Here is a 19,710-nt window from a genome sequence, read left to right on the forward strand (position 1 = left end):
GTATGCACAGTGTCTCCCATCTCAGCCACTGAAGCTTATAACTCCTCCAGAGTTGTCATAGGTCTCTTGATGGCTTCCCTCATGAATCTCCTTCAATCGTCACTCTGTTTTTGAGGCAGATTTATGGCTGTGCCATTTTCTTTCCATTTCTTGATGATTGACTTAACTGTACTCCAAGGGACATGGAAATTTCCTTGTGTCCATCTCAACTTGTGCTTTTCAATAACCTTTTCACGGAGGTGCTGGGAGTGTTCTTTTGCCTTCATGGTGTAGTTTTTGCCAGGTTTATGACTCAACAGCAGTTGGACCTTCCAGGGACAGGTGTATTTTTACTACACCTTGACTGCACACAGTGATCTCCATTTAACTAATTATGTGACTTCTAATAATTGGCTGCACCAATGATGATTTGGTGTGTCATCTTAGAGGGAGTGATTATTCATGCAATCAATTATTTTGTGTTTTATATTTGTAATTAATTTAGAGAACTGTTTTCGCTTTGACATGGAAGTGTCTTTTTCAGTTGATCAGTGTCAAAAAAGCTAAATTAAATCCACTGTGATTCAATGTTGTAAAACAATAAACCATGTAAACTTCCAAGGTGTGAATACTTTTAATAGGCACTGTATATTCATATTATCATTAGAAATTGAATAATAGATGTTCTTTCCTGTTTTCCTTGATAAAGGTGGCTTTATATTATCTTGTGTAATACTGTAGAGCAAAAGTAGGAATTTGCATCTGAATTAGTTATTAAATAAATACATAATCCTCTAAAAATGTAATTTTCCTTGTTGGCCACTGGTTGCGGGTTGAGTTTTTGGTTTTGTGATTCAGATTTCATTGAATAATACGAATTCTAAGCCAAGTATTTAGAGTTTAGCAAGCACTCATCTAACTACTTACCACTAATTAATACTAAACACTCATTTCAATAGATTTAGCCTTATTGCCACATGCTTCTTTGGAAATCAATATTTCGTATCACACACAGTTAGAAATAATTAAGTGTTTGACTTGCTTTGTTTTAGTATTGATTTTGCATTCCACAAGTAGTGAAAGATCAGAAAATCAGCAAGTAAATTAGCAAATTAATTTTCAAAAGTTTGTATTATGGAAATAAAAATATCAGTAACATCTTCAATAGAAATCCCAAAAAAAAAATTTTTAACTTCCATATTGTTTTGAGTGAGTGAGTGAGACTGCTCTGTCTTTCAGAGTTGACCATGGATATTGTGTCCTAGCTGTCTAGAAACAAACACAAGCCTAGCCAATACAATATGGAGAGCAAGCTGTTGCAAGTGTAGCGAGCTCACTCTCTCCATCCATCTGATGAACCCAAAGGAACGATAGAGACCGATACAGTTTGGTACCTGCAGCATTGCAGGAGTTGCCAGACAGCATTGAAGTCAATGTAGGACTGCCTTACGCACTCCAGCTCTGGATTACTTCCCAGGGTTTGCTCCCAAAACTTTCCCCATGAGTGGGTATAGCCATGAGGCAGCAAAAGTTTGACATCAGAGTTTTCCTTCTCCTAAGTGAGCTGCTAGCCATGGCTGACTAGCCCCATCTGGATGAAGCAACTGATTTTAAGGCACCACTAGCCTGCCTTTGCTCCTTCTCCTGTCAGTAGAAATGGTTCCATCAGGCTTAGTAGCTAAACCACACGTGAAGTCCAGGAGTTGGATTTGGTTGTCAGAGGCTATTCGAGGTGCACACCATTGAGAGCATTTAATAGGTAGTGGGAGCTTGTCCTCATTACCACCCCCAGCTATAACAACCTTGAGGAACAATATTGTTTTACCACAACCTTAAACACTTACTATAATTGATTCTAAATGCAAACAGATGTGATTTTTTAATATATCTTATCATTTTCTATGTATTAACAGACAGGAGCTTGAAGCAGATAAAGCCTGCAGACTAGCTTTGAGGAACATGATAGTCCCACCATATTTTCTTTCTGAGTTGGACCAGGCTTTTGACACACCTCAGGTATTGCTTTAGTTTATTTTTGTTAAAGCTTAATGCTGTATAAAGAAGTTAATGAGCTTTCTTCCATTGATCAGGAAGATAAACATCTTTATTTACAAGTACAGTGATCAAATTATACAAGTTCAAACAAGTTGAATTTGTCAAAACAAAGCTGATTGGAGGAAGCTAAATAATATTAATGTTACAGTAGATGTCATCCTGTTTTTAAAAATCATGATCATGCTTTAGAAACCTAACTGAATTAGTTGAGAAGATGAAATTAATGACTGAGGGCTAATTAAGGATCACTGTAAATACATCTATAATTTAAATTAGTAAATACACTAACAAAAAACAGAGGTTGAAGCAGTAGGATTATAATGTAGTATCCCTCCACCTGAACCTCTTTATTTCTTATTTTCCCACTGAGGACACAGGATCAAGGAGTTAATTACTCTTTTATCTTAGCTGTTCTTGTACAGTAAATGTAGTTTCATCATTGAGGCATTTAAAGCTAGGTTGCCTCCTTGATCTTCATAGTTCCTTAAAGTATAGGTATTGCCATCAAGTTCCTGATAAGAGTTCCAGGATTTACAGCCTAAAATTATGGTGTTTGTAATTTATAAGTAGTGATATTTTCATTGCCACTTATCTTCCTGACTGTAGAGGTTAAAGATTTTTAGAAGAGCCTGTTGGTGTATCTTGGTGAGTAACTTCAGCAATGATGAAAGGAATGTATACGTAGAAGTTAGGATGCCAGACAAGAACATATCTTGGAATTCTTGGAACTTCACCCAATTAAGCAAGTTGAAATATTTCAACATACTTCTAGCTTATGCCTTGTAAATGTTGAAAGACTTGAGGAACCAGAAAGTTCATCATTCACTGCAAGATACAGAATTTTTAACTGTTCCTGCAGCCAAAATGTTTCTGGGCTGGCCTAGTGCAGCTTTTATCAATGGTGGCCTTCAGAATATTGATAGTGTTGTCAGGAGAGAGGAGTGGGAAGAAGGATAATAGCTAGGCATTGGTAACGCCAGTGAATGTCAAAGGTAACTGTTTAGACTTTCTCTTGTTTATAATGCTCATTACCTGGCATTTGTGCAGCATAAATATTACCTGTCATTGATCATTTTCTATTTTCCAGGATATATTTTAAGGGCATTCTGATTTTATAAGTTTCTCAATATAAATGCTTTTTATGAATGGAATTAAACATTATAGACTTACAACATTTCAATTTGAAGAAATATATTGTTGAAGCAGCTTAAAGGAGCAAGCCAGATTGGACAATCTACTCAGCATGAATGGTTAAAGATGGTTAGAAATAATTCAGTCTTGTCTTCAATTATCACACATACAGGGCTGTCCCAGTACTTGGGATGAAATATTCTTAGAACTTCCTATACCGGGTCTGTTTCTTTTGCTACTGTAGACAAATAGATCTGACAGAATTATAGTCCTTTGATCTGACTTGTCCAAGGCATGCTACATTTGTAGTTTAACATGCAGCTTTTCTGGGTCCAGGGTGCCTGGTGCTTCTGTGATTATATTCTCTGCTTACTTTCTTGAATCAGAACCAATCCCTTGACTTGATTGTAATGGCAATATAAGGACCATGCCAGGATCACAAATTACGGTGGAATTTATTTGTGCTCCCTGATAACTCATAGTGTCTCATACCCACCTTATATCCTGGCCAGTTCAGTCATTGGCAGTGTCCCAACCAGAATACACTCTATTCCCTTACTAATCTAAATGTTGTTCATTAGATCTGGATGATGAGGTGGGAAATTAGATTACTAAGTATGCAGATGAGGTAAGGTAGGTGGCGTTGTGGATAATGAAGTAGGTTGTCAAAGCTTGCAGAGAGATTTAGGCCAGTTAGAAGAGTGGGCTGAACGACGGCAGATGGAGTTTAATGCTATTAAGTGTGAGGTGCTACATTTTGATAGGAATAATCCATATAGGACATACTTTGTACATCGTAAAGGGTAGGGCATTGAAGAATGCAGTAGAACAGAGTGATCTAGGAATAATGGTGCATAGTTCTCTGAAGGTGGAATCTCATGTGGATAGGGTGCTGAAGAAAGCTTTTGGTATGCTGGCCTTTATAAATCAGAGCATTGAGTATAGGAGTTGGGATGTAATGTTAAAATTGTACAAGGCATCGGTAAGGTCAGATTTGGAGTATTGTGTACAGTTCTGGTCACCGAATTATGGGAAAGATATCAACAAAATAGAGAGAGTACAGAGGAGATTTACTAGAATGTTACCTGGGTTTCAGCACCTAAGTTACAGGGAAAGGCTGAACAAGTTAGGTCTTTATTCTTTGGAGTGTAGAAGGTTAAGGGGGGACTTGATAGAGGTATTTAAAATAATGAGGGGGATAGATCGAGTTGACGTGGATAGACTTTTTCCATTGAGAGTAGGGGAGATTCAAACAAGAGGACGCAATTTGAGAGTTAGGGGGCAAAAGTTTATGGGTAACACGAGGGGGAATTTCTTTACTCAGAGAGTGGTAGGTGTGTGGAACGAGCTTCCAGTAGAAGTGGTAGAGGCAGGTTCGTTATTGTCATTTAAAGTAAAATTGGATAGGTATATGGACAGGAAAGGAATGGAAGGTTATGGGCTAAGTGTGGGTCAGTGGGAATAGGTGTGAATAAATGTTCGGCACGGACTAGAAGGGCCGAGATGGCCTGTTTCCGTGCTGTAATTGTATGGCTATATGGTTATAGAGATAATTACAGACTGATTATCTGAAATAAGTGGATAAGCGTTAGTCATCCACATCTTTACTTAAAGGGGTCTGGAATCAAATGCTTGTGGACTCTCATAGTCAGGCCTTCCCTCTTTATGCCACATTATGGTACCCATCATTGATTACAATAGACGTCTGAAGGTACTGATGTGTGATTAGTTTTCCAGTTGAATATATGTATTTGTTTGCTTCTTGAGGTTCTGCTGAAGTGAAGCTTACCAGAGCTCTGTGAGCTTTGATCATTTGATGGTAATTTAAATGCCATGTGGTTTAAAGTCTGTGGATACATGACATAAGTTTTGACTTGATTATGTCCCCACATGCTGAAAGGTAGTATAAGACCATTAAATATTATGACAGGCAATAAATTGAAAATATTATGTAAAATCTGAATGGCCCTCAAAATAAGGAAAACAGGACTAAGCAATATTGCCCTTCATATCTTTTCTGCCATTCAATTAAATCAAGGGCAAAATGTACAGGCCTGCTTTGTGACTGGAAGTGCCTGTTTAATTTCCTGTTATGTTGATCTCAATGGAAAGCAAACCATTGGGACCTGCTCCAGTAAATGAACTTTCAGTCATTCAGCACTAAAAGTGATGAGGCACTGCAAAAGAATTTCTATGCATGACTTTGACCAGTCCTAGAATTATGCAGTTCTAGAGTTACTAGATTAGGGAAAACACATCCATAAGCATGATTCACTTCATGGTGTTATTTTGATCTCTCTCATTTACTAAGGAATTACTGTTAAAAGGAGGCACAGCATAGAAACAGTTCCTTCAGATCCCGGACAGTGTGCCGACCATCAATTTATAATCTTACATAATATACTAATCTTACATAATCTTATTGTTTTTATCATTCCTATATTCTCCCACTTGCCTATACACTTAATGCCATTTACAATGGCCATTTAACCTACCAAACCACATGTCTTTCAGATGAGGATGGAAAAGAGAGGATCCAGTGGAAATAGGTGGTCAAAGAGAGACCATGCAAACTCCACACCAACAGCACATAAAATCAAGATTGAACTTGGGCAATTGGTGTTGTGAAAACCACTCTGCCATCTTTTACTGTGGGATGCATAGGAACTATGCTTGATAATTATTAGAGTGGAGATCAGGGAGAATGACTCATTAATTCCATGAAAATAACTCACAGCAAAAGTCTCTTTCGAACAGTGGTTTCAAAATATAGTGGCACTGTAAAAACTGATTTTTACCCCCTTTATGGGAGGCAAGAAGCATATACAATTCCAATAAATAATGCACAAACCACCATGTTGCAAACTGACATAATACACTCACCTTGCAGTTCTTTATGAAAAGATAGATATAGGGTTCTTTGTGTATATAATATGGAAGCTAATAGTTGCTTGAGACCACTATGACCAGACAGGTTTCCTCAGATTCCTGAGTTAGTTACACTCAAGAAAATCAGATCTTGATCTGCCTATTAGTTTGCAAAAGTGTGATTTTGTAAAATTTTCTGCCCCGACAATCTTATCATTCAGCTCCCCCACCCAATCCCATCACACAAATCTCCTTCCTCAATAAACCCAAACCCTATTTGACCTCACCAGTAACATCAGCCTCTGATTTCTCGTTTCTTTCGGCCTCTGTTATTTTGCAGGTCAACTTCCTGATCTTCATTTACTCTTTCTCTATAGATAACTTGATAAAAATGAACATAAAAAATAGGAGCAGGAGTAGGCCATCAAGCCCCTCAAGCCTGCTCCGCCATTCAAAAAGATCATGGCGGATATGACCATGGACACATCACCACGAATCTGTCTTTTCCCCATAACCTTTAACTCCCTACTATGCAAAAATCTCTCCAATCTTGTCTTAAATATATTTACTGATGTAACTTACACTGCTTCATTGGGCAGCAAATTCCACAGATTCACCATTCTTTGAGAAATGTAGCTCCTCCTCATCTCCATCCTAAATTTACTCCCCTGAATCTTGAGGCTACATCCCCTAGTTCTAGTCTCACATACCAGTGGAAACAACTTTCCTGCCTCTATCTTTCTATTCTTTTCATAATTTTATATTTCTACAAGATCTCCTCTCATTCTTCTGAAATCCAGTGTACAGTCCCAGGTGACTCAATCTCTCCTCATAGTCTAACCCCCTTATCTCTGAAATCAACCTGGTGAACCTCCTCTACACTGCCTCCAAAGCCAGTATATCCTTCCTCAAGTAAGGAGACCAGGACTGCATGCAGTACTCCAGATGCAGCCTCACCCATACCTTGTATAGTTGCAGCATAACCTCCCTGATGTGAAAATTCAATCCCTCCAACAACGGCCAACATTCCATTTGCCTTCTTGATAGCCTGCTGCACCTGTAAACCAACCTTTTATGATTTGTTACGTGTGAAGCCAAGCAGAGCTGCAGAACAGATGCTGCTAAAAAGAGAGAGATAAGGGAGAGCCATTCAGAAATGCTAACGAGAGAGATAACGAGAGAAAGAGAGAGAGACATAATTCAGTATTTTAGCGTCTGCAGTGATACCGCCACGGACACTTTGCTTTGAACATGAATTGCTCATTAACACTTCTGCTGAGACAAAAGGAAGTGGTGAAGTTTGATAGACAGGTGATACCCCACTGGATGGGATAAAATAGTGGGTTTGCTAAGACACCGCAGACACGCCACAAGACCCTGAAGAGAACATTGTGCCCCCGCAAGTCGGTGGGAGTTTGGGGGACTGATTCGCGGGAATTGGTCAGAAGCTCACAGGGTATAAAGATACGACTGGTGGGGACCTGTTGTGTGCCCGCCCTTGGCTGGGTGAAGGGTTCACCATGGAAGAACAGTGGCATCTAGAACAGAGGGGTCACAGTCAGTGACCACAACGGGACATCGATGGCATCTGGAACAGAGGGGTCACAGTCGGTGACCACAACGGGACAACGGTCGCATCTGGAACGGAGGGGTCACAGTCAGTGACCACAACAGGACAAGAAGACAACAGAAGGTTTGCCTGAAATTTCAGCTGTATCTCTCACTCTCTCTCCAACAGTACCACAACAACTACTTCGAACTACTCTAAACTGAACTGAACTCTGCTTCACTTGAAGTCTGATCATTTACCCTTAGACTTCGATAGAGCTTGGCGGATTCCTATTCCCATATTTCGGTGTTTATGTATATATTATCATTGCTAACCTGTTACATTTATATCCTTGCATTTAGTGTACTGTATTACTTAATTTACTAATAAACGTTATTAGTTTCTAGTAATTACAGACTCCAACGAGTGTTCCATTTCTGCTGGTTTGACAACCCAGTTACGGGGTACGTAACAGGTTCATGCACAAGCACTCTCAAGTTCTTTGCATAGCAGCATGCTGCAATCTTTTACCATTTGAATAACAATCTGAAATTCCATTTTTCCTTCCAAAGTGGATGTCTTCACATTTACGAACATTGTACTCCATCTGTCAGACCCTTGCCCACTCACTTAACCTATCTATATATCTCTGCAGCCTCTCCGTATCCTCTGCACAATTTGCTTTTGCACTCAGTTTAGTGTCATCAGCAAACTTATGCTCCACACTTGGTCCCCTCTTCCAGATTGTTAATGTATATTGTGAACAGTTGTGGGCCCAGCACCAGCCCCTGTGATATACTGCTTGCCACTGATTGCCAACCAGAGAAACACCCATGTATCCCATCTCTGCTTTCTCTTGGTTAAGCAATTCTCTATCCGTGCTAATATATCATCCCCAACCTATGCATCCTTATCTTATGGATAAGTTTTTTAAGTAGCATTTTATCGAACATCTTCTGGAATTCCAAGTAAATTACATCCATCTGTTCCCCTCTATCCACTGCCTTGTTATACTCTCAAAGAACTCCAGTAAGTTTGTCAAATAGGACCTGCCTTTGCTGAATCCAAGCTGCATCTGCCTGATGGATCAATTTCTTTCCAGATGCCTCACTGTTACTTCTTTAATGATAGCTTCAAGCATTTTCCCAATTACAGATGTTAAATTAACTGGCCTATAGTTACCTGCCTTTTGCCTACATTATTTTTTAAACAGTGGCGTAACATTCGTTGTCTTCCTATCCACCAGAACCTGCCAGAGTTCAGAGAATTTTGGTAAATTATCACCAAAACCTCAACTATAGCCTCTGCCTTTTCTTTCAGTACCCTGGGATGCATTCCATCAGGATCAGGAGTCTTGTCTTTCTTTAGGTCCACAAATTTGCCCAGCACTACATTTTTAGTGATAGCTATTATATAGAGGTCCTCACCCTCCATCACATCCATATCTTCTCTCTTTGGCATGTTAGACATGTCCTCCACAGTGAAAACTGACACAAAATTGTCATTCAAAGCCTTGGCCATTTCCTCATTACCCAATATCAATTTCCCCTTCTCGTCTTCCAAGAGACCTACTTTGGCCACCCTTTTCTGCTTGAAAATAATTATAAAAACTTTTACTATCCATTTTTTATATTTTGTGCTACTTTACTTTCATAATCTAGCTTTCCTTTCTTAATTGATCACTTAGTGTTTCTTTGTTGTTTTTTAAAGTTTTCCCAATCTTCCACTTTCCCACTACTCCTGGCAACTTTGTTTGAATGAGCATTTAGATTTGTGCTGCTTTATTTCCTTAATTAAGTATGAAATATACTTTTGTTGAGTGCCGTGAAAAATCTCTTTGAAAGTCTTCCACTGTTCCTTATTTGTCCCACCATATTGCATGTGTTCCCATTCTACCCTATCCAACTCCTCCCTCATCCCATTGTAGTCTCCCTTGTTTAGGGAACACTGGTTTTAGATCAAACTGTTGTACCCTCCATTTGTATGAGAAACTCAATCATACTGTGATCACTCTTTCCGAGAGGAACCCTAACTACAGGATTGCTAATTTTACCTGTCTCATTGCACAGGACCAGATCTATGATAGCATGTTCCCTTGTAGGTTCAGCAACATTCTGTTCAAGAAAGCTATCACATCATTCTATGAAGTCCTCAAGACTGCCTAGACCAACATGATTCAGCCTATCTATGTGCAAGTTAAAGTCCCCCACGATATCTACTGTTCCATACTTACATGCCTGAGATATTTCTCAGTTTATTGCCTGTACCACTGTAATGTTATTATTCAGTCGCCTGTAGGCAGCTCCCACCGGTGATTTTTTTTTCCCCTTTTACTATTCCCAATCTCTACCCAGATGGATTCAACATTCTGCTCCTTAGATCTTATGTTATCTCTCCTGATCGTCTCCTTAATGAAGAGTGCTACCCCACTTCCCTTACCTTTCTGTCTATCCTTCCATATTACCTGATATCCTTGGATATTTAATTCCCAATCCTCTCCACTCTGTAACCACATTTCTGTAATGGGTACTAAATCATACCCCTTTATACTGATTTATGCCACAAGTTCTGACCTTGTTACAAATACTATGGGCACTCAGATAAAGTGCCCTTACACTCATTGTGCCTTTAAAATCTAGTAATCTTCTCTTAGCCACTTGCTGCACTCTGTTTTTTAACTTTTGCTTTTTCTTTATCTTTATCCACACTTTTCACTTTTACTTCATCTATACTTCTCCAATCTGTTGAACCTACCTCCCCTGCTACTTAGTTTAAAGCCCTACCCACAACCTATTTATGTGATTCAGCAGAATCCAGGTCCCATCACAGTTCAAGTGGAGTTTGTCCCAATGGAACAGCTCCCTCCTTCCCCAATACTGGTGCCAGTTTCCCATGAATTCAAACTCACTTCTCCCACACCTATCCTTCAACTATGCGTTTAACTTTCTAATCTTCTTAACCCTGTACCACATTTGCATGTGGTTCAGATAATAATCCAGAGATTACCATCTTTTTGGTTCTGCTTTTTACTTTAGTCCCAGGCTGCTTGAGTTCCCTCAGCAGAACCTCTTTCCTCATTCTACCTATGTCATTGATACTTACACAGACCATGACAACTGTATCTTTCCCTCCCACTGCGAATTCCTGTGCAGGTCGGATAAGATGTCCCAAACCCAAATTTGAAAGCCAGACTCTGATTTTGGAGTCATCTCCTGCGTTTCCATTCTGTATTCCATAAGGTGAACCCTAATTCCTGAGCCTTTACTTTTTTATAACATAGGGGGAGGTTTTAAATAGTGAATTCCTCGTTTTGATTGTAACAGTCTGCATTGTAAATGTATTTCATTCGGTGTTTCATTGCACCATATACAAGTTGAGATGTGTATAAAAATATCCTAAAAATTATTTTGTACAGAACTATGATATGGATTACTTACAAAGTCAGACAATGAAGATACAAGGTCCATCAGCTGATTCAGGCATGGGTGAGTAGTGCAACACTTTACACTCCAGATGTTGGTCCAATTTAAAATTACAAACTGGCAGAAGTAACAAAGGGAATAGATCACCTGACTTTTAGCTATTCCCTTTGAAATAAGAAGATATCTGATCCTTGATCTTGACTCCACATTCCCACCGTCCACATTTCCCTCTTTTTATAGTCTCAAAATGTTGACTCAGTCTTGTTACTCCATATACAAGCCCTCTCTAGATAAGAATTTAAAAGATTTAAAGGCTTCTGAATAGCTGGCCTCTTATCCAGATACTGTGACCTTGATGTTAGTCTCTCCAAATATTAGAAAATGCCTCTTAATAACATTTTTGTCAGACCTTGGCAGATTCACCCATATTCCATCTGGATAGCTTTAATAATATCACTTCTGATTCATCTACATTTCAGAAAGGACAGGCCAACATCACTTAATTTCTTTTCAAAACACTCTCTATCAAGAATTCAATCTGATAAACTTACATTGTCCAACTTCTGTAACAATATATATGCTTCCAGTGTTAGGAGATCAAACCTGTATGCAGTGTTTCAGTTGTGGTCTCATCAAACCCTGTATACTCGAACTTACTATTGTATTTCAGTCATTGTCCGGGTCATGCCAGCTTTTTGCAACTGCCATTGTGCAGGAGATACATTAGTCCCACCCCACTAGATTAAGGAATAACTACGTCCCTTAAACCATTAATTTCTTGAACCAATCAACAAAACCCTAATAACTGGAATTTAGCAATATTTTGAATACTTTGCACTAAAATGGATTTTATTTTCTTCCAAATGTATTTCCTCATAAAAAGAATATATTTTTGCACACACAAAATGCTGGAGTAACCTACTTACTCACAGTAATCTTGACTCTCACAGTAATCTTGACTATACTTCTTCCCACTATGTTACTTGTAAAAATGCTATTCCCTTTTCACAATTCTTCTGACACCACCATATCTATTCTCAGATGAGGCTATCCATTCTAGAATACCTGAGATGTCCTCCTCCTTCAATGAATACTGTTTCCCTTCCCTTCCACCACCACTGACACTGCCCTCATCTGTATCTCCTCCATTTTGTAAACACCTGCCCATAACAAGGATAGACTTCCCCTTGTCCTTATCTACCACCACACGAGCCTCCAGCACATCATTCTGCAACCTCCACCATCTCCAGTGGGCTCCTACCACTGAGCAAATCTTTATTCCTCACCTCCCCCAACTCTCCACTTTCCATAGGGATTGTGCTCCACGTGAATCCCTTGTCAATTCATCCCTCCCCACAGGTCTCCCTTATGACACATCCCTGCCAGCATAACAAGTGCTACACCTGCCCCTATACCCCCTCCCTTAACACCATTCAGGACCTCAAAGTACCACTTCACCTGCAAGTCTGCTGGGGTCATTTCTTATAGATTAGGTGAGTCATTTGTGTCAATGACCAACACAGTTCTAGTATGTACTGAAGGTCGCACACAATTGTCGCCATGCTTCTGGCACCAACATAGCATGTCCACAACTTACTAACCCTAACCAGTACATCTTTTTGGAATATGGGAAGAAACTGGATCACACGGAGGAAACCCATATTCCATCTGGATCACCTCCAACCTTGTGGCATGAACATCAATTTCTTTAATTTCTCCCCTCTTCCCTTCTCTATTTTTCCTATCCCCTTTCTTCCCTTCACTCCTCCTCATCTGCCCATCACCTCATTCCTAGTGCTCCTCCTCCTTCCTTTTCTTCCATGGTCCACTGTGCTCTCCAATTATTTTTCTCCTCCTTCAGCCATTTGCTTTTACCACCTATCTCCTGCTGGCTACTTAATTCATCCTCTGTCCCCCACCGTCCAACTTCCCTCTCACCTGCCAGCTTGTACTATTTCTCCTCTCCCCCACCTTCTTCTTCTGGCTCCTGCTTCACTTCCGTCCAGTCCTCATGAAAGACCACAGCCTGAAACATCAACTGTTAATTCCAATTCATGGATGCTTCCTGACTTGCTGAGTTTCTTGAGCATTTTGTATGTGTTGCTTAAGATTTCCAGTATCTGCAGATTCTCTTGGTTTATGTATAATTTATGTTTTCTTGTAAATGCTGCTTATATGATGCTATGTATCTGTGTTGATGCTGCAATTATGTTTTAATTGCACCTATGCATTATATACTTCAGCACATGACAATAAATTCGACTTTGACTTTGACTTGGACTTCTCCCTTCCTAAGAACTTCTTGCTGCATGGTAGTGTTGCCTTTTGTGTATAAGGAAATTCAGATTCCTCTAAGTGCAGGTGTCCCCCGCTTTACGCCTCTTCGCTTTTACAAAAGACCTACATTAATAACCCATTTTTGCATTACAAAGAGGATTTTCGCTTTTACGATGGTTCTTCGGCTTAAGAAAGATTTCATAGGAATGCTCTACCTTTGTAACGGTGGGGGGGGGGGGAAACACATGAAATGATTTCTCACTGATTAAAAAAACTGAGTTTCCTACTTCCTTCCAAAATGCCCTGATATTATTATAAAATCTACCACTTCAATCCAGATGAAGGGTCTCAACTCAAAACATAAACTGTTCGTTTTCCTCCATGGATGCTACCTATGAGCTCTTCACTCCTTACAAATTTCTTGCTCTGCTCACTTGGTCCAAGAAGTGACAAAAGCAAAGTCACTGAATTACTGCATTTCTCGGGAATGGAAACTGAACTACCCACAGTTTAAAAATTGACCATGAAAATGTTTGCTTCAACCAATAATCCAAATGATAAGCTAATAGCCAATAGCTAAGTATTCCTGGTGAGGATCCTGCCTTTAGCAATAACAGCAGGAGTTACTGGGTGAGTATAGCTTGCAGTAATTCTGGCTCTAGAGAATGCTAAAACAATATGCCTTCACTTTCGCTAATCACCTTTCCAGCTCTTAGCTTCATCCCACCTCCTCCAGTCTACTCCTATCATTTTGCATTTCCCCCTCCCCCCTCTACTTTCAAATCTCTTACTATCTTTCCTTTCGGTTAGTCCTGATGAAGGGTCTCGACCTGAAATGTCGACATCGCTTCTCCCTGTAGATGCTGCCTAGCCTGCTGTGTTCTACCAGCATTTTGTGTGTGTTGTTGTTTGCTTCAATTTAACTGTTATTCTTTGATTCAAGATGCACATACCCTAGACACCTGCAGGAAAAACTAGCCTGGTATTGCCCTAAGTGTATATCCAACTGAATGCAAGCTTAGAACACAGAGTGACCAAATTTCAAAGTACAGTCGTATTATCCTTTATTACATCCATAGATTCCAGCCTTAAGCAGGTGAACCATTACAACACACAAATGCTGGAGGAACTCAGCAGGTCAGACAGCATCTATAGAGATGAATAAACAGGCACCATTTCTGGCCAAAACACTTCTGCAGGGTAGGAAAGAAAAGGGGAAGATGCCAGAATAAAAAGGTGGGGGGAGGGGAAGGAGGACTAGCTAGTAGGTGATAGGTGAAGCCAGGTGGGTGGGAAAGAAGGCAAGAAGTGTACACAGTCTTTGGAGAGGAAGCTGTTTTTTGTGATGTGCTGAGCTTCGTCCACAACTCTCTCCAGTTTCTTGCAGGCTCTGGCAGAGCAATTGCCATACCAATTTGTGGTGCATCCTGATAGGATGCTATGATGGTGCATCCATAAAAATTGGTTCAATGGAGACGTTTTTTTTAAGCCACTGAGGAAGTAGAGGCACTGGTTGTGGTATCTATCTAGCTGGACTGGGACAGGCTATTGGTGATGTTCACTGCTAGGAACTTGAACTTCTCAACCCTCTAGAACTCAGCACTGTTGGTGTAAACAGCAGCATGTGCACCACGCCATCTTCCTAAATTTAGGAATATAGTCAAGTACATATTTGTTGTAACATATTTGTGCATTAACAATTTGGTTGGCAGAATGATTCACTGGTCCCAACTGTTTATTTCACACAGGCTTTAAACTTATTTTGTTGCAAGTTAACAGGAAATGTTGTAAATACTCAGCAAGCTAGGCAGTATCTCTAGATAAGAAAAACAAATTTCAAATCAAAGTCCTTCATTAGAACTGGAATACAGTAAGGTTAAATAAAAGTTTTAAAGTGTTGAAAAAGAAGCAAGGAGAGAACTGAAGGAAAGATTGTGATAGCTGAAGACTAGAACATGTTAAATCACAAAGGATGTGATAGTGCAAGGCACCAGATTGAGAACAAAATTACTGATAGAATTTGGAATGCTCAAAACAATAGTGAAATGCTTGTTACTTGATATTTTAATATAAATAGCTCAGCATTTAGCACCATCATTACTTCAGTATAAATCTCCAAACTTCTAAACCCGGGCCTCTGTACTTCCCTGTACAGGGATTCTCAACTTCCTCATAAGGAAACCACATTCAATATGGACTGGTGATAACACCTCGTCTTCGTTTTCAATTAGCACAGGTGCACCTCCAGGATACATGCTTAGCCCACTGCTCTCCCCTCTCTACACTCATGACTACATAGCTAAGCACAGCTGAAAAGATATTTATAAATGCACAAATGATGCTACTGTTGGTAATATCTCAGATGGCTATGTGAAATTTGCCTGCACAACCAAACAGCTGAGCAATCACGTTGTCAAGTTTACTCATGACACAACAGTGATGAGGCCCATCACCAACAACAATAAGCCAGCCTACAGAGAGGAGGTGGAAGAGCTCAAGCCCTGGTGCCAAACAAATGACTTCTTCCTCAATGTCAACAAGACAGACAAGGTCATTATCAACTACAGAAAAATCCAGACCACTCACACCTGTCTTCACATCGGCTCCACAGCAGTGAAGAGTACAAGCAGTTTAAAACAGCTGAAAGTGCACATCTCACATAACCTCTCCTAGTACCAGAACACATCCTCCACAGTCAAAAGAACTTAGTAACACCTCTACTTTCTGAAGAGGCTGAAGAGAGCTGGTCTATGCACACCAATATTCGCAATCTTCTACATCGTGCAATGGAGAGAATCCTCACATGCTACATCACTGCGTGGTATGAAAACGGCAAGGCAGCAGACAAAAGGGCTTTACAACATATAGTTAAAACTGCCATGCATCTCTGGCACCAGCCTACCCACCATCAAGGACATATGCACAGAAAGGTATCAGAAAAAGGCCAGCCATATCATAAAGATTCCCACTCACCCTGCTTTTGGACAGTTGTCCCCCTTCCATCAGGGAAGAGGCTTCACGGCATCCATGCCAGGACCACTAGACTCATAATCAGTTACATCCCCCAAGCCGTCAATCTGATCAACATCCCCACTCACTAAGCCACTCCACTACCACTACGTGCACATCACTTAGCATCCCATTATGTACCTACACACAGTCTATGTACATACAATCAATCAATGTATTGTACATATCAGATACTTGCACATTGTATAGGATTGTTTTTATCTTTTTTTGTTTTTTTTCTTAATTGTATTCTTGATGCTTTTTGTGTTTTTTATAAGCTGGATCTGATCCGAAGTAACCATTATTTTGTTCTCCTTTATACTCGTGTACTGAAGAATGACAAGAAACAATCATGAATCTTAAGTCTTGAGGCATATAGCAATGAGGTAGATTAGCTGGTGGAGTGATGTCACAACAACCTTGCACTCAATGCCAACAAGATCAAGGACAAACAAGAGAAAATCTGCAGATGTTGGAAATCCAAGCAACACACAAAACACTGGAGGAACTCAGCAGATCAGTGTGGTAAACTATGTGCATACCTGTCTGGACATGCCTCTTTGCTGACTGCTCCTTGGCTCCTCCCTCAGACCCCTGTATAAAGGTGATTGGAGGCACTGCTCCTCCCTCAGTCTCCAGGATGTTGTGGTCAGTTTTGCTGCAAATAAAAGCCTATCATTCGACTCCCGTCTCTGAGAGTTATTGATAGTGCATCAATTTTATTAGCAGCAATTTTAAAACATGGAGAGTATTTTACGACCCAACAGATTGGATATTGACCCTCAATCTCCAGAAGCCAGCATCGCTTTTGAACTCTGGCTTGCATGCTTCCAATCGTACCTGGAAGAGATTTGTGTGACCGAGCCTGCAACGATGCACAAAATTCTCCTCTCCAGGGTCAGTCCGCGGGTCTACTCCCTGATCAAGGACCTACCGACCTACCAAGGGGCACTGGACGCCCTCAAAAGACAATACCTGCGGCCGGTGAACACCGTCTACGCAAGACATCGCTTAGCGACATGGTGGCAGCGGGCTGGAGAGTCGGGCGCTGAGTTAGTCTGGGCCCGACAGATACTCTTGCAGGCCTGTGACTGCAGGGGACTGACGGCAGAACAGCATGTGGAGCTGCTGGTAAGAGATGCTTTCGTTACGGGGATCAGATCAGTGTACGTGCACCAGCGGCTGCTGGAACACGCCGATCTTACCTTACATTCACCGATCGAGCTGGCCGGCATGCTGGAGGCCGCTCTGCATGATGCTGACGCTGTCCAGGCGCGCAATCTCCCACCGGCCCTGTGGACGCTGCAGACCCCGCAACCCGCCGGCGAATCGACCTCAGCTGCTGCCAGTCGCAAGTCCGTGAAGTCCCCGCAACCCGCCGGCGAATCGACCTCAGCTGTTGCCAGGCGCGAGTCCATGAAGTCCCCGCAACCCGGCGTATTGACCACGGCTGCTGCCATTCGCAAGTCTGCGTAGTGTTACTTCTGCGGACTTGAAAGGCACCCCCTAAAATGCTGCCTGGCCAGAGAAGCTACCTGCTCAAGCTGCGGAAAGAAGGGCCACTTCACCAAGGCCTGTAAGTCCAAACCACGAGCGGGGTTGAGCAGCGCAGTGTGCGAGGCAAGGGGGTCGCCATCTTGGTCACCGCCATCTTGCCTGCCCACCTCGTGCGAGGCATGGGGCGGCCATCTTGGTTGCCACCATCTTGCCTGCCCACCGCGTGCGAGGCATGGGGCAGCCATCTTTGTTGGTGCCACCTCACCCCGCCTCTGACCCATGGGTCCTTACTGGGCACCAAGACGGCAATGCAACTCTGGCCTCCGTGACCCTCGACCAAAGCGCTCCACACCAGCTCGCAAGGTCAATGATGGACATCCTGGTGGAGGGGCACAGGACTAGCTGCCTGTTTGACAGGAGCAGCACTGAGAGTTTTATTCACCCAGACTCAGTGCAACACTGCGGACTCGTGATACAGCTAGTAAGCCCTTCCATAGACATCCGGGGGGGTTGTGTAGCAACACAGGGCACAGAATATCAGAACTTTGCGTAACTGGTCATGCCTCAACTGTGTGCCCCTGTGCTATTGGGGCTGGACTTCCAGTTACCTGAAAAGTGTGACAATGGAATATGACTGGCCCCTCCCACCAATCACTGTCAGAAATCCTCAGTTTTGTGGGACTTCATCATATACCCCGCTACTGACCACACACACACACCGACCCGCACATCCCACCCAACACCACGCTAACGGCCGCGCTACTGACACCACTTGCAGCCTCTCCACCCTCAAGATCCCTCCCCCACCGCTGTTCGCCAACCTGACCTCCGACTGTAAACCTGTGGCAACTAAAAGCAGGAGGTACAGCACGGGGGACAGGACCTTCATTAAGTCGGAGGTGCAGCGGCTGCTCAGGGAGGGGATCATTGAGCCAAGCACAAGTCCTTGGAGGGTCCAGGTGGTCGTTGTTCAGACCAGGCAGAAAAATAGGATGGTCGTGAACTATAGCCAGACCATCAATAGGTTCACGCAGCTTGACACGTACCCCCTACCCCGCATCACGGATATGGTCAATCAGATAGCTCAGTACAAGGTGTACTCGACCATAGATCTGAAATCCGCTTACCATCAGCTCCCCATCCGCCCAGAGGACCACCGCTACACTACCTTCGAGGCGGGTGGCAGGCTTTATCACTTCCTGCGCGTCCCCTTCGGTGTCACGAATGGTGTCTCTCTCTTCCAGAGGGAAATGGACCGGATGGTGGACCAGTGCCAACTGAAGGCCACGTTCCCATATCTGGATAGCATCACCATCTGCGGTCACGACTGACAGGATCACGATACCAACCTCCAACGATTTTTCCAAGCCGTCAAAGCTCTTAACCTCACCTATAACAGGGACAAGTGTGTCTTCGGAACCACCCGACTTGCTATCCTTGGATATGTTGTGGAGAATGGGGTCATTGGCCCTGACCCCGACCATATGCGCCCCCTGTTGGAACTCCCTCTTCCCACCACCCTCAGAGCCCTCAAACGGTGCCTGGGCTTCTTTTCCTATTACGCCCAATGGGTCCCTCACTACGCAGACAAGGCCTGCCCCTGGTCAAGTTCACTGCATTTCCCCTCTCAGCCAAGGCCCGCGCGGCCTTCAGCCGCATTAAAGGGGACATTGCCAAAGCAACAATGCATGCGGTGCACAAGACCATTCCCTTCCAAGTAGAGAGTGACGCCTCCAACCTTGCGCTGGCTGCTACCCTCAATCAGGCAGGAAGGCCGATAGCATTCTTCTCTTGTACCCTTCAGGGCCCTGAAATTTGGCACTCTGCGGTGGAGAAAGAAGCCCAGGCCATAGTGGAAGCTATTAGGCACTGGAGGCACTATCTCGCCAGAAAAAGGTTCACCTTGCTGACGGACTAGCGTTC

At 42.2% G+C, this 19,710-nt stretch overlaps 1 protein-coding gene across 12 annotated transcripts in view; it reads left to right on the forward strand.

The window, feature by feature from the left end:
- Positions 1-19,710, forward strand: part of spag17 (sperm associated antigen 17) — a 319,560-nt gene that overhangs the window by 214,272 nt on the left and 85,578 nt on the right. For 11 of the 12 annotated variants that reach the window (XR_009511839.1, XM_059968399.1, XM_059968400.1 and 8 more), the window contains 2 exons: positions 1,893-1,995; positions 10,998-11,067. Coding sequence is in view for 11 of the 12 variants with exons in the window: in XM_059968399.1 (XP_059824382.1) it covers positions 1,893-1,995; positions 10,998-11,067 (173 nt within the window). In the remaining variant the exon portion in view is untranslated. Of the gene's footprint in view, positions 1-1,892; positions 1,996-10,997; positions 11,068-16,568; positions 16,604-19,710 lie in introns of those variants that run through there. The other variant, XM_059968409.1, reaches the window with a different exon arrangement.

Source organism: Hypanus sabinus, chromosome 4 (genome assembly GCF_030144855.1).
Source record: "Hypanus sabinus isolate sHypSab1 chromosome 4, sHypSab1.hap1, whole genome shotgun sequence".
Taxonomy (NCBI): Eukaryota; Metazoa; Chordata; class Chondrichthyes; order Myliobatiformes; family Dasyatidae; genus Hypanus; species Hypanus sabinus.